The sequence below is a fragment of the Quercus lobata genome, chromosome 10 (assembly GCF_001633185.2).
Source record: "Quercus lobata isolate SW786 chromosome 10, ValleyOak3.0 Primary Assembly, whole genome shotgun sequence".
In the NCBI taxonomy this organism is placed as follows: Eukaryota; Viridiplantae; Streptophyta; class Magnoliopsida; order Fagales; family Fagaceae; genus Quercus; species Quercus lobata.
In genome coordinates, this window is record NC_044913.1 from 15,140,221 (window position 1) to 15,155,752 (window position 15,532).

General features: G+C 37.0%; 1 protein-coding gene and 1 pseudogene across 1 annotated transcript; one reads left to right on the forward strand and one right to left on the reverse strand.

The window, feature by feature from the left end:
• The first annotated feature begins 1,726 nt into the window (after positions 1–1,726).
• Positions 1,727–7,647, forward strand: LOC115965937 (LRR receptor-like serine/threonine-protein kinase FEI 2). Its single transcript, XM_031085254.1, has 13 exons — positions 1,727–2,068; positions 2,329–2,464; positions 2,567–2,638; positions 2,772–2,843; positions 2,991–3,062; positions 3,245–3,316; positions 3,426–3,497; positions 4,552–4,658; positions 4,801–4,974; positions 5,059–5,391; positions 6,127–6,381; positions 7,024–7,157; positions 7,252–7,647. The coding sequence occupies exons 1-13, from the start codon at positions 1,981–1,983 to the stop codon at positions 7,474–7,476; spliced, it is 1,812 nt and encodes a 603-aa protein (XP_030941114.1). The 5' UTR covers positions 1,727–1,980; the 3' UTR covers positions 7,477–7,647.
• A 5,442-nt stretch (positions 7,648–13,089) lies between these two features.
• Positions 13,090–13,869, reverse strand: LOC115964384 (annotated as a pseudogene).
• Positions 13,870–15,532: the final 1,663 nt, after the last annotated feature.

A 15,532-nucleotide genomic window follows, 5' to 3' on the forward strand; every position in this document is an offset into this window, starting at 1 on the left:
ATAACTTATGTCGAGTTTCTGTTGAACTTCAACATTAAATCTCGATAGAAGTCTTTCAGTCGGGATTGCTGTTGAGTTTTAAAGAACAGTACTTCCTTCACTTGTTTCTTGGTCAGACTTGCATGAGTTCAATACTTAACTTGAACACTGTTTCTTGAAGCACTAATCCTGTCTTAGATCTACCTCATTACAAGTAAAGTGTGTTTTGTCAAAAGATTAATCAATTACATAAATATGTCTTAACAAACTTAATCAAACTCTCTTAACAAAATAATAAAATAAAATAATTTAATAATTAATGACAAAAGCCACATATAAGAGAGAGAAGATACCTATTTTTCATATCACAACTTATAAGACCCAGCGTTTATATATATAATTTCTAATTTGATAGCTACATGCCATTAAATTCTGTTTTTTTTTTTTTTTTTTACTACTCACAAATAATTTTCTTGGTCAGACTTGCATGAGTTCAATACTTAACTTGAACACTGTTTCTTGAAGCACTAATCCTGTCTTAGATCTACCTCATTACAAGTAAAGTGTGTTTTGTCAAAAGATTAATCAATTACATAAATATGTCTTAACAAACTTAATCAAACTCTCTTAACAAAATAATAAAATAAAATAATTTAATAATTAATGACAAAAGCCACATATAAGAGAGAGAAGATACCTATTTTTCATATCACAACTTATAAGACCCAGCGTTTATATATATAATTTCTAATTTGATAGCTACATGCCATTAAATTCTGTTTTTTTTTTTTTTTTTAACTACTCACAAATAATTTTCTTAGTCCTTTTTACTTATGCCACCATTTATTTATTATATTCTAATTATAATCTACCACTTGAAAATTATCTTTTCTCATAACTATCATATTTGGTTGATTATAAGTAATCAAAAAAAAGTAGTGGGTTTTTTGTGAGAGGAACAAAAAATGAAAGATAAATTTTATTAACATACTCTATGGTTTGTGCTAATACCAGTTATGTTTAAAACTTTCCAAAATTGACCAACTTGGTCCCCAAAGCCCACTTAGGGACTAAGTTTTTGTTTGACTCCAATTTATAAACTCAGCTTTTATATGTAACATTTCAAAATATCAATTTTCTCTTTTTTTTTTTTTTTTTTTAAGGTATTAGTATATTTTTATATACTTTCACCAAAAAAGTTTTTAACAAATAAACTAGATAAGCTCTGATAAAAAAAAAAAAAAAAAAACTTGATAAGCTGTTTTCAGATGATTACCAAATTGATTAATTTTAAATCGTTTCGGACCTATTTGCCACTAACTTAAAGCTAAGAATATATTAATGAAATTTATCCAAAAATTAATTATGTCAAGCATAATAATTGTGGGAAAAAGTACAGCAAATATCGTGTAATAATAACACGATATTTACTGGTTTGTCTCGACCTTTTTCAAGTGGGAGGTTGAAGAACACTTGTTATTTTATTAAGTTATACTCATGAGTCTTTGAAAGGAGACCTGACTCTTGTTTTCATCGATTCCTTATGTGGCCCCAGTACTTTGTGTTTTTCACTGGTTCAGAATATTAACATGGACACGCGTTCTTCAAACTAAGCGAGTTTAACACTCTATCTAGACGAGAGAATAGAGTTTTAGATGTAAAAGTACAATTTTTTTTGAATTTCCCATTGGAAACGGCTACTACTTCTTTCTGCACAACTTTCTATGCCAAACTTTAAAAAGTCTGTCTTTCACTCTGCTCAAAGTATTGTAAAAAAGTACTACAATCTCTCTCTCTCTTCATGCTTCAAATATTAATTATTAGTTTTAACTAATTTATAAGATATTCAAATGGGAAATCCTTAACCATCATCACAGCTCGAACTTCCTTTCTACTCTACCCAACACTAGTATCATTACGGTGTAGACTGTCTCTCTCATTCACTGTCTTCATAGAGTGCAGCAAGTGAACTATACTCAGAAAACACATTTGGAAGGAGGAATGGAGATGGGTGTGTTGGTTTGTGTCTTTTCTCTGGTTTATGCAGCTACCCTTTTGAGCCCTTGTTCTCTGGCTCTCACCCAAGATGGTAAGCCCCATTAAGTTTCATCATCCATTTTTCTTTCTTTTTGGAGCTAACTGTTTGGTTACTGAGAAAATGGTGATGAAGTACTATTTAAAAAAAAATACTTTGTTTTTTAAAGTTTTATGAATCTTTTTGTTTCCTAAATATTCCACTCAACTAAGTGAAAGCAGTTAAGTTTTTGTTTTCATGTTTTTTGTAAGCTTCTATTAGCAACAAAATGAAGCTTAAAGTAACAACCTTTCTGCTTAATCTTTATGTTCCAGGGCTAACATTATTGGAAATGAAAAGCACTTTGAATGACAGTAGAAACCTCCTCAGTAATTGGCAATCTTCTGATGAGAGTCCCTGCCAATGGACTGGTATCACTTGTCATCCCCAAGACCAACAAGTCAGCTCTATGTATGTCTGACCCTTTTCTTCAATCTTTCACTTCTGCTTCTATGCTGTTTACTTTTAAGTTTAAATCTTTTTCTTACATTTTATTTCTTGGTTTTTTTTCAGAAACCTACCTTATATGCAACTAGGAGGGATTATATCTCCCAGCATTGGTAAACTGAGTAGATTGGAGAGACTGTAAGTTCAATACCCAACAACTTTTCCTTTAACTGAGTTCCTCCATCAAATTTTTCACGTTAAAATATCAAAGAAATGTGCCCCTTCATTTAATTTGCTTTTATACTTTTTGATTTTTCTGATTGTGAACCAGGGCACTTCACCAGAACAGCTTACATGGAATTATTCCTAATGAAATCACCAATTGTACTGAGCTCAGAGCCGTGTAAGTAGACCTGGACCTTGGTTTCCTAATTTCCATTTTTTTAAAATATGTTATTCATATATTTTTGAATAATTATATGGCCCCCGCCCCCTTCACTTTTGCATTTTGTATTATTGATGCATACAAATGAAATTACTGCAACAATAGGTACTTGAGGGCGAATTATCTCCAAGGAGGCATACCAGCGGATATTGGAAATCTTTCTTATCTCACCATATTGTAAGATCTTTGACGCTAAATTGTACTTGATGTTGTTCAAATTCTACTTACTAGAGTGCTTAAACATGAATGTACTGTTGTTAGTCTCACTCAGTTATCTATATGTCACTAGATGTATTTATCATTGAGGTATGCAATTTTAAACTCTGGATTAGTTTATAACACCACAAAATTAAATATAGGGATTTATCAAGCAATTCGTTAAAGGGTGCTATACCTTCAACTATTGGCCGTCTGACACATTTGCGCTTCCTGTAAGTTCAATCAGTTATGGCTATGCTGCTTAATCATTTTCTTTTTATTTTATGTTGTACGAAAATTGGATATTTTCATGATAGTCTGTATCATTGTAATTTGTCTCAGGAACCTGTCCACCAATTTTTTCTCAGGCGAGATACCAGATTTTGGAGCTCTAAGCACATTTGGGAACAAGTCGTGAGTTACTCTTTACATCACCAAATTCTTAGGTCTATGCTCATTTGAATATAATGCATACCAATACCAATGCTTGAAAGTGTAAACCTCTGTTTGAAACTTTAGCAAGGAAATTTGCAAATTTGTGGATTATCATTTGGTCATTGGGTTTCAGATAAGGAGGGAAGTGCCACATTAGTTAGAGTAGGGCTTTGGCATTGTTAAAGGTATTACTCTATTATGTAAACTAATTTAGTGTAAAGCTTTCTTAGGGTCATTGTAAACATCAACATACTTGTGGATGTAGGCTGTCAGGCAAAATTGCATAATTCTCCATGCTTTCTCTCTCTCTTGTTTCTACATTTACAATATTTATCTATTTGTTGGGTATACACATGTGAGTGAAGTCCCACATTGATTAATAATAAGAATAATAAGAAGAGGGAATGGTTAATATAATATAGTTGGGTCAACGAACAAGTCCTCCTAGTTCCCTCTTGCCTATGGGCTTTTCCTTCGCTAGCGCATCATCTATGGACTTCTCATTTTTCATCCATTTGAATCACATGTCAACTTCGCATGCTCATCCATGAGAACCCGATTCGTACTTCCATGTCCATGGGAACCTCCTCATTGTGCTCTAGCACCATTGGCAATATTCCTTGTGCATTTTTCTAGGATGGTTTGTGTGGTCCTTTTAGGCTTGCACTGTCCTTGCTCCAATTGCGAAAGGGACCTTGAACACCTTGCTACCTTGCTGCACACCACTATGGACTTTGATACCACTTGTTGGGGAGAGAATACCTTGGGGAGCCTCCAATTGAGTTGTTAGTATTACATATAGAGACACGACTTAACCCAAAAGCCTACCAAGTGATTAGCTTACTAAAGTAATCACTAGCTTTGCACTAATTGTCAGCATCTTTTCCCCCCATCCCCCTAACACCACCAATATATTTCTATGCAGTAATGACATAATTGTAAACACCCTCTATACTATAGCTTGCCTTTTTGATGTATTTTTTTTTATGTTCCTTACCATGCATTTTTTAAAAACTGCCCTGTTTATGCATAGGTTTATTGGCAATCTTGACCTTTGTGGCCGGCAAGTGCATAGGCCATGTCGAACATCAATGGGATTCCCTGTTGTGCTACCACATGCTGAAAGTGAAGAAGCTGCAGGCAAGTTTTGATCATGATTTCTTGGATTAGTCAGTTGATGAGTTGTCCATCTAGATCTGGTCTATAGCTCTGTAAATCACTTTGATTATATTGCAACTAGATATGTGCATAAGGTAATCCTGGTTTATTTATTTTGGAGCAGTCCCTGGTAAGCGATCCTCTCATTACATCAAAGGAGTGTTGATTGGCGCAATGTCTACAATGGGTGTTGCACTTGTTGTTGTCCTTGCTTTGCTCTGGGTTTGGTTACAATCAAAGAAGGAAAGAGCTGCTAGGAAATACACTGAAGTAAAAAAGCAAGTTGACAAAGACGCAAGTGAGCTGGATGTTTCCTCAAATCTAAGCATTTCATTTTATTTTATATTTTTTTTGGTGAAGGTAACCATTGAATAATGAACAGGCACAAAGCTTATTACTTTCCATGGTGACCTGCCATACCCATCATGTGAGATCATAGAAAAGCTGGAATGTCTTAATGAAGAGGATGTTGTGGGGTCGGGTGGATTTGGTACTGTATACAGGATGGTTATGAATGATTGTGGAACATTTGCTGTTAAAAGGATTGATCGGAGTCGTGAAGGATCAGATCAAGTATTCGAGAGGGAGTTAGAGATCTTGGGTAGCATCAAGCACATAAATCTAGTAAACCTGCGAGGTTACTGCAGACTCCCAGCTTCAAAGCTTCTTATCTATGATTATTTGGCTATGGGCAGCTTAGACGGTTTCTTGCATGGTATGCTTCACAGTTTTGAATTTTGTGGTTCTTATTTACATGCTGAAACATGGATTGTGTGGCCATGAAAAAAAATCAATGTGTGAACAGAATGATAGAAATAAACTCTCATGTTGGTGGTATATATGTGTGTCTGTGTTTTAATTTCAAACTCTTGGAACAATTATTTATAATCTCTATTAATATTTCCAAATAAAGATAGAAGAAAGCTATGTAAAAAATAAATAAATAACTAGCCGGTAAGGAAATTTTTCTGCTCAAAAATCCCTGTCAAAGGTTCTCACATGTGGGCCCCACTTACTGGTGGGGGTGGGGCCCACTTGGGGCTCACTGTTTGTGAGAGGGCTCGCTGTATACAGTGGGTACAAGATACTTTCACCCAAAGTGCTGTCCCTTTATTGTTCTACTTATATTTAATTATTATATACATGGTGGGGCCCACTCGTTGTGAGAGGGCTTGCTGTATACAGTGGGGTACAAGATACTTTCACCTAAAGTGCTGTCCCTTTATTGTTCTACCTTTATTGTTCTACTTATATTTAATTATTCTTTGGTGTCTGAACTTTAGTTTCATTTTCTTTTTCTATTTGGTATATTCAGTAAATTACAATATTTTGCTAGTTATGGATCCAAGTTAATATGTCTATCTAAAATTTAGCAGTTAAAATGTGAAGTGTAATGCAAAATTGATTTCTATCCTTCTTTGTTTTTTTTTGTTTTTTGGTTCTTCCTTAGAACATGGGCCTGAAGAGCAGTTATTGAATTGGAGTGCTCGTTTGAGAATAGCTCTTGGTTCAGCCAGGGGTCTGGCATACTTGCATCATGACTGCTCTCCAAAGATTGTGCATCGTGACATAAAGTCCAGCAACATTCTTCTTGATGAAAACTTGGAGCCTCGTGTCTCAGACTTTGGTCTTGCCAAGCTTTTGGTTGATGAGGATGCCCATATCACAACCGTGGTTGCTGGCACTTTTGGCTATTTAGCACCAGGTGCGTATTTTGAATCTTCCCATTTATTTTGCTTCTATTTAATTGTAGAATATCGGAATATTGATTGAATAGATCATGAGAGGTTGGGAGTCAGTACTTCTTTTAGGGTGGGCTTGGGGTTTACACTTTTAAGGCCTTCATCTACTCCTCTCATTGGCCTCAATTACTTAGTGACAAAAAAAAAAAAAAAAAAGACCCCTTTAAACGATCCACTTGTGGGCTGTCCCACATTGTTAAAGGAGTGAACGTTGGCTTTATGAGTGCCTAAACTACCTTGGGTGTTGTTTGGGGAGGGCTTGGGTTCTACACTTACAAGTCATAACCCATTCAAGGATCTGAACAATCCAAGGTACTTAATTGTATAATTGTATCCCAGACCAGTCTGGCAACACAAAACTGTTGTAATATTTTGGTAAGCTTAGGTTGGCGATATGAGGGATAATGGGTACTTGCTAGTGTATTGGGCAATGGAGAGGAAATCTATTGTTCATGGGACTGCCTAAAAGAATAAGTGGTCCAAACCAACAGCAAATATAACAAAATGATGCTATGTTAGTTTTCTTCACACATTGCAGTTTACTCTATTTGATCCCCATGGGTATTTTTGACTAACTGATTCATTGCTAATATTTACTATCATAGAGTATTTGCAAAGTGGGAGAGCCACAGAGAAGTCAGATGTATATAGCTTTGGAGTTCTCTTGCTAGAGCTTGTAACTGGGAAGAGACCTACTGATCCGTCTTTTGTGAAAAGAGGCTTAAATGTTGTTGGTTGGGTATGCTCTTCAAAAATTTTGTTCCTTCATTCTCTCCTTTCTTGTCTCCAGATTATGCAATGATTGTTAGGTTCTTATAACTTATCACTTACAGATGAATACACTGTTGAGAGAAAACCGACTGGAAGATGTAGTGGATAGAAGGTGCAAAGATGCAGATATTGAAACTGTAGAAGCAGTTCTAGAAATAGCTGCCAGATGCACGGATGCGATCCCAGATGATCGACCATCAATGAACCAGGTAGTGCAGTTGCTAGAGCAAGAGGTCATGTCACCATGCCCAAGTGATTTTTACGAGTCCCAGTCAGATTATTGTTAATGACGATGCATATGTAGCAGTCAGCATGTCGTGAGTGCTAAATCTAAAGCCATAAATTTGGCCAGAATGTAATGTTATTAAGCATGTTTTGTGAGTGATTTGCCCCTATCTGTGGGGCCTGTATATTGTATTCTCGCCAGTGAATGGATGTCATTATTTGATTTTGTATGATTTTATTTCTGTCTCCCCCCAACCCAAAAAAAAAAAAAAAAAGATTATATAACTTCACATTGCTATCCCCCAAAAATTTATAGCTGGACACTCCTATCTTGACACGTAGTAACTTGTCAAGAGCCTTATCACGCAGTGAAACTGTCTGTCCTCTGCTGTGAGGAGAATTACCTTTCAAATCTCCAATCCTCCATTGTTGTAGTTGAGTTATAATCAAAATTCTTGTTTGGTTCCACTAAATTCTGTATGAGAAATCTAAAAGCTAATACATACAGAAAAAAAAAAAAAAATAGTGTTTTTATTTATAGTTGGGAATGGGAGAAGGGCAAGCAAGTCTCTAGAATGGTCTCAGTCAGAGTACGCAAGTTGGATTTCAATTGGAGAAAGAGGGTAGTTCCATTTTTGATTCCCTGCACTTTTTGTAAGGGAAGCCTTAGTTTTCAATCGTTAAGATGAAAACTCTTTGATATTGAACACTTAATGTCTTTATTAAAAACATTAGGAAGTGTTAATTAATTGAGTTACAAAGTTTTTGATAAAAAAAATAAAGTGTTTGGATTGTGAGTTTGTGGCACTAATAAAATTGTGGGGCAAATTGACACAATTAAAGTGTTCTTTTGAATGATTATTTTTTATCATCAAACTAATACACTATTTAATTTTTGGTATAAACGAATATTGAAACTCAAATATCTTATTTGACAATAATAAATCTTACTAGTGATCTTATTGTAATCTATTGTCATTTTGGTTTGTAAGTGTAAGGACACGATTTCGTAACGAACCGTAACAGTTTGGGTTCGCACGTAGAAATGCCTAAACAATATCATTTGTAGAGCGTGGGTTTGAAAGGTTAGGCCTTGGTCACCAGGCGGTGGGTTTTCCGTGGTGTTCATACATGGTAAAGTTTTCTTCACCCCTGGAGTCTTACTCCTAGAGGTGGGCTGGGAGGCTCTGGTTTTTGACCATTTTTCCCAGCTCTCTCTATAGATTACTTACCTTTTCTTTTATACCAGCCTGTGTCCACTGTCCTTCATCCACGTGTAGGTTTAAACTTTCCAAAACTGATACTTGTCCCATCAGTCCATATTCAAAGTCGTTGGAGGTGGTTGTAAAAGTCAAAGAATGCGGCTCTGTTAGGTGCAGAGCATTGAATGGCAGCGAGGGCAGCTTTCCCTGGATATTTTGAGATTTTCTTTCAAGCTCCGTCTTTTACCGTTTTTGTCCCTCTGTCTGGTGGGATTTTGGGTTCTGTCGAGGACTGAACTGTCCTCGGCGGTATTCCAAGGCTATCTTGTACTTTATTTTATCGGGCTTGGACCATAACCCTCCTCGGTTTGGACCTTTGGATTCCCCACGGATAAATGGGCTTGGCCCGTAAGTTATTGGGCCCCACAATAGCCCCTCAAAACTCTGCTATCCGACTTTCTAGTTGGAAAGGAGGGTTTTGGTAATACCGAGTTTTTATTATGACTCAATTAATTCTGCCTTTCATCGATGTTGGCGGTTCTCCACCTACCCAGGAGACGAACCGGTCTACGAGACGTTCCTCCTAATTCATTCAAGATGCGCTCATGCCGTTTGACTATCCAAAGCGTGTCTTTAATAGTTTCCCTTTACGAGATCTTCCAGATTTTAACGGTTATTGATGGCATAGGGAAACGGAACGGGCGCATTCTTATTTGCAGATTTCCTTGGAGATCTGAACGTATTAAGTGCCCTTCGTGTAACCCCTCATATAAAAAGAAGAGGCAAGAGTTGTTTCTCTCACACCCGAACCACTTTAACCCCCCCAAAATCTGAAACCCTTAGACTCTTCTCAGAGTTTTAATTTTATCCTTTGGTTATTCCTTAAGTTGTAATACCTTCACCATAGTAGTAGGCAATGAAGGAACTGTACCCTTCTCAAAAACACCATACTTTAATAAAGCTCGAAATGGCTCGGTCAGGGCAAGGATGGCGGAGACTCAAGATTTGTCTCACTTTCCTTTCAGCCAAAATCCGAAGCAGGGGTTCGTCACGTCCACCTTTCGACGTGATTGAGCCGAGGACATCCATTATCAGTACCAACCGGCCTCTCACGAGCATATCTAACAGGCACCAGTGTGTTAGGAGCCAGGACTGAGGCAGGGACTAAGTGCCCCTACTTCTTCCTCTCTTTGTTCACTGGTGCTTCCTTTCGCCTCTCTTTCTTCCTTTTCATCTCTTCTCTCTTCTTCTACTCCTTCTTATCATTCATCTCCTTCATCTTCTTTACTCATGTCCTCCATCTTCTTCATTCATCTCCTCCATCTTCTTCCTCCATCTCTTCCATCTTCTTCTGAAGAAGGTCCTTCTCTCGATATGGGCTCCACTGAGACAGAGTTTTGGAAGGATTTCGGAGACGAGTTTAAAAAGATGTCTAGCTGTTTATTTACTGTACTGCCTCTTTTTTATTTATTTATTTATTTATTTTTTTATTGTTTTGACAATCTACCTTTTGTATAGGCTTGTTTAAGCCCCTCTTTGTACGTTGTAATACATCTTTATATTAATACAAATTGTTATTACTTTAGTTCACATATTCTACCTTTATCTTTTCGAAATAATAGCGCAATGTGTAGACACACAATCTGGTGAATTCTTTTTATTTTTAAACCGTGACCGACGTCTAGGACCAAAGTCTCAGTTAATAAAAAGATTTTGTTTTGTGTTTATAAAAATAGTCCGGCTTAATAATACTGAATCAAACAAATGGCACTTAAGGCTGAAACTCCCATTGGGCAGGAAAAGAAAGGACATTATGATGAGCTTACTAAGTCGGCCTGGCACAATACCGCCGACCTTAGAGTACAATACTTGGGGCCCTAGTCCTTCATCAAAGATAAGGGTGCTATTACGAATTTGCAAGTGTTATTCAGCACAATAATAGTATTTGAATCAATGACATCTACGGCCAAAATGCTTGCTAAGAAAAAGATATCACCATAACTTTAATAGAGTTGTTTGGCACAATAATGCCGACCTGTAAAAAACGATACTTACCTCAAAACTAGCCGAGATGACAGCTCAATGCTCGATGCGGTGTAGGAAGTAACCATCCGAGGACGTATCACCCGCAAAATGAACAGCCCCCCTAGGCTACTGAATAATAGCGCGTTTCACCATCTTCTTAACACTCCTATTGGTATTGACCTTTTACAGCATTTGAGCCGAGGATTGAATAACTTAGAATTGCTATTAAGTAGCACACCTTACAAAACTCAATCATTTTCTCATTCAAGTAGTTTGTTTTCCCATAGGCTTGAGTCCGAGGACCATGCAATGCCTTGATTCTGTCCAAAACCTAGTTTTCCTCATCCAAGTAGTTGGTTTCCCCATAGCCTTGAGTCCGAGGACCATGCAATGCCTTGGTTCTGTCCAAAACCTAGTTTTCCTCATCCAAGTAGTTGGTTTCCCCATAGGCTTGAGTCCGAGGACCATGCAATGCCTTGGTTCTGTCCAAAACCTAGTTTCCTCATCCAAGTAGTTGGTTTCCCCATAGGCTTGAGTCCGAGGACCATGCAATACCTTGGTTCTGTCCAAAACCTAGTTTTCCTCATCCAAGTAGTTGGTTTCCCCATAGGCTTGAGTCCGAGGACCATGCAATGCCTTGATTCTGTCCAAAACCTAGTTTTCTCATCTAAGTAGTTGGTTTCCCCATAGGCTTGAGTCCGAGGACCATACAATGCCTTGGTTCTGTCCAAAACCTAGTTTTCTTTTTGCGTTGGACCTTGGCTTTAGGGGAGTTAGTTCCTCGGCCAAGCCCCTAGAATTATCCGTGCGATTAACGCTACCACGCGTAGCCCCTAGACAAGAAGCATAGACCTTAGCGGAACTTTACACTAAAACTCTATAACCAGTTGTTAAAAATGGCAAAGGAACTCTCTCAACCTATCGTCTATGCCACCACACAAGCCTTTCCCACAGACGGCGCCAATTGTAAGGACATGATTTCGTAACGAACCGTAACAGTTTGGGTTCGCACGTAGAAAGGCCCAAACAATATCATTTGTAGAGTGTGGGTTTGAAAGGCTAGGCCTTGGTCACCAGGCGGTGGGTTTTCCGTGGTGTTCATACATGGTAAAGTTTTCTTCACCCCTGGAGTCTTACTCCTAGAGGTAGGCTGGGAGGCTCTGGTTTTTGGCCATTTTTCCCAGCCTTCTCTATAGATTACTTACCTTTCCTTTTATACCAGCTTGTGTCCACTGTCCTTCATCCACGTGTAGATTTAAACTTTCCAAAACTGATACTTGTCCCATCAGTCCATATTTAAAGTCGTTGGAGGTGGTTGTAAAAGCCAAAGAATGCGGCTCTGTCAGGTGCAAAGCATTGAATGACAGCGAGGACAGCTTTCCCTGGATATTTTGAGATTTTCTTTCAAGCTCCGTCCTCTACCATTTTTGTCCCTCTGTCTGGTGGGATTTTGGGTTCTGCTGAGGACTGAACTGTTCTCGGCGGTATCCCAAGGCTATCTTGTGCTTTATTTTATCGGGCTTGGGCCATAGCCCTCCTCGGCTTGGACCTTTGGATTCCCCACGGATAAATGGGCTTGGCCTGTAAGTTATTGGGCCCCACAGTAAGGTTTCAAATTTGTTGAGTTTTTGTATACAAATTTTATAAATTTGTCGCTGTTCATTATTCATTGAAACAGCTATTATAACTCCTCCAACAACACGCTTAAAAAAACAAATCTAACACCATGTCACTTTTTTTGTTTTGCTTTTGTCCCTTAATTTTTTATACTAAAAATTTTTTGCCAATAAACACTCCAATTTTCTTTTTTGTCATCAGACTCTCTTATCTCAACTTTTGATTGGATTTATAACTTTTAACTTTTGTCATAATTTTTTCCACAATTTGCTTATATGGCAAGTTGAGAGTGATAGATTAAAAGTGGTGAATTGGGTCTATATCTATACCATTTGCAACTTGTTTCGTAGATAAGTTATGGCAAAAGTTGTAGTTCTAACATTATTCATTGTGATTATTTTCTTATCCACAATCATGCCACAAACACATAATCAGTTTTTGATACAGGCGAATATTAAATCTTAAATATCTTATTCAACCATTAATGACTTACATTTATATTGTTTCAAAAGGCCAAGTATAATATTTCACATAATGCACGATACCAAGGAGTTGATATGGTGCGACAGAATGTAAACACAAACACCGTTTGTGAAACAAACAATCAATGCCCAATCTTTTAATCACTTCAACAATCTGAAGTGACTATTTTGTTTCATTTCATTTCCCTCCTATTTTCAAAGCATTTTTACGCATGATCACATATAGAGAACACTTCATTATTATTAGAGACTGAAAACATAGTTCCCCAAGTTATTATTTCATACTTGCATCTTCAACTCCAGTTTATTCTGCAAGAACAATTTGGCCATGATTCTAATGGATTATTAGCTAAACACCAGGCTTATACCCACCATCCACCGCCAAACTACGGCCAGTGATGAACTCGGAATCCTCAGAAGCAAGAAACACCACAGCGTCAGCCACATTTTTGGGCCTGAAAGCCCCACCTTTCAAGTATTGATTCGACTCTACCACCTTATCCTCTTCCTCATTTTCATACCCGAACTACTCCTTCAACAATGGTGTTCCAATTGGCCCTGGTGAAACACAATTCACGCGTATCCCATACGCCCCCAGCTTCAAGCTCGCGCACCTCACCAACCCCAGCACCGCGTGCTTCGACATAATGTAGTCCACAAAATTCTCGGAACTAACGCTCGCCGCTATGCTCGCCGTGCAAACTATGCTCCCCCTCACGTGCCCTTCCACCATGGCCTTCCCCGCGTGCTTCACACACGCCGCCATTCCACGAGCGCTCACCGCCATGAGCTTGTCGTAAGCCGACAGGTCCATGTCTAGCACGGTCTGATCGCACGTGAGGGTCGCTCTCCCTATGCCCGCGTTGCTGAAAATGATGTCGAGGCTTCCGTGCGCTTTCACCGTGGAGTCTACTAAGTTCTTGACTTGTTCCTCGTCGCTGACATCGCAGTGTATGTAGGTGCAGATGTTGGAGCCGATTGATGCGGCCACTCTTTGGCCCTTCTCGTCTTGGACGTCGGCGATTACAATGGCTCGTGCACCATGAGTGGCAAATTGGTGTGCCGTGGCCTCACCTATGCCGCTTGCTCCTCCAGTGATTATGGCCACCTTGCCTTGGAGCTTATTCATTTTGTTTTGTTTCACTTAGGAGAGTGAAGACAACACCTTTTTAATTTTCGCAAATTAATATGAATATAAGATAAAATTTATATTAGATACAGTCATAAGAAAGGCCAATAAAATATTATTTTAATCCTTATATTTCGAGATCAGGATTAATTTGCTCCATACATTTTTGCTAGCAATGAAGCGAATATGTTTAATTAACTAAAATTGGTCTAGTCTATTTTGTAATAACTCGTGTGAAAAATTTATCAAAGAGTTTGAAATTAAATCCAAATCCTATGTCATACCCTACTTGTAAATGGCCGAGATGATCGATAAGTTAAGAATCTCAACCGAAAGTTCAGTTAGTAAGAGTAGCTTTTCAATACTTAAAATTTTTATCTTCTTAGAATGGATAACTCAAATTTGTATCAATCTAGATTCTTTGAAATCAAATTTGAATTTGTTAGATTTCTAGGTAGGAACAAGGGCGGTTCCACATACAAGTCAGCGTGATCCTGTCACCACCTTGACTTGCCAAAAACAAATTATGCCTACAAATATATATATATATATATATATATATAACACATTTATATTTAAATTAGCATTTTTTTATGTTAAAAAAATATTGACCACCTTGAGTTGATAATCTCAAGAATTCGGATTCAATAAAAATAAGAATAATGCTAGGAACACAATAAAATGTGACAACAATTTGACAACATTCTGAAATTAAAATGCCAACTCACACATGGACTTTTTTTAATCTCTAATTTGATTTTTTTTTTTTTTTAATGCTAATACAAGAATTGTTGCGGCATTTTGTTGTGTCTCTAGCATTACTTACAAATAAAATCTTAACCCTCCAACCATAATCTTTAAACCCTTAAACAAAAACATAAATAAAAATTCAAATAAAAATAAAAATGGAGAAGTGATACGTTTACAATATTTTCACAACAAATCATAAGTGGTAAGTTGTTCTTGGTTTTAATTTGAATCGATCACTTAAATTACATTTTTGCCCACTCGTAACAATAATAACCTGCTATTTAAGATTTGTTGTGAAAGTATTATGAAAATGTTGTGGACATAACATTTCTTATAAAAATAAGCCCAAATAACATAAAAAGTTAGCCCAAAAAGCAACAAGATTAGACAAACAAAAACAAATGAACAAAATATTCTATAAAAGCTCATTCAAAAACAAAAATAAAAACTCCTAATCATTCAAATTCGTAACTCGTTCAACTCATTTTATAAAAATAATAGAATAATCCCTAATTTAATTTTCCTAAAAAATGGTACCAAGAGAGAGATTGTGGCTATGAGTTCACATTGGTGACTTTGGAAGCGTACTCCTTAGTGGCTTGGCTTGTAGTCACAACATGTATCATTCGTTGCTCTCTCTCTCTCTCTCTCTCTCACTTTCTCCATTATTATTTTTTCTATCGTTATTTTCGAGCTTTTTCTCACATTATTACTCTCATCTCAGTATTTTTAGTTGTCACCTAATTTTTCATCACTCTTTTTGCTTTTTAATTTTGTTTATAGAAAGAAATTGTAAAATTTCATATATTTGATTTTTTTTTTTTTTTTTTTTTTGTGATGTTGATATATTCAAATTCTCTTTTTATTAGATTCTATATAATTTATGTTTCTTAATAACCATCTTAGAACAATT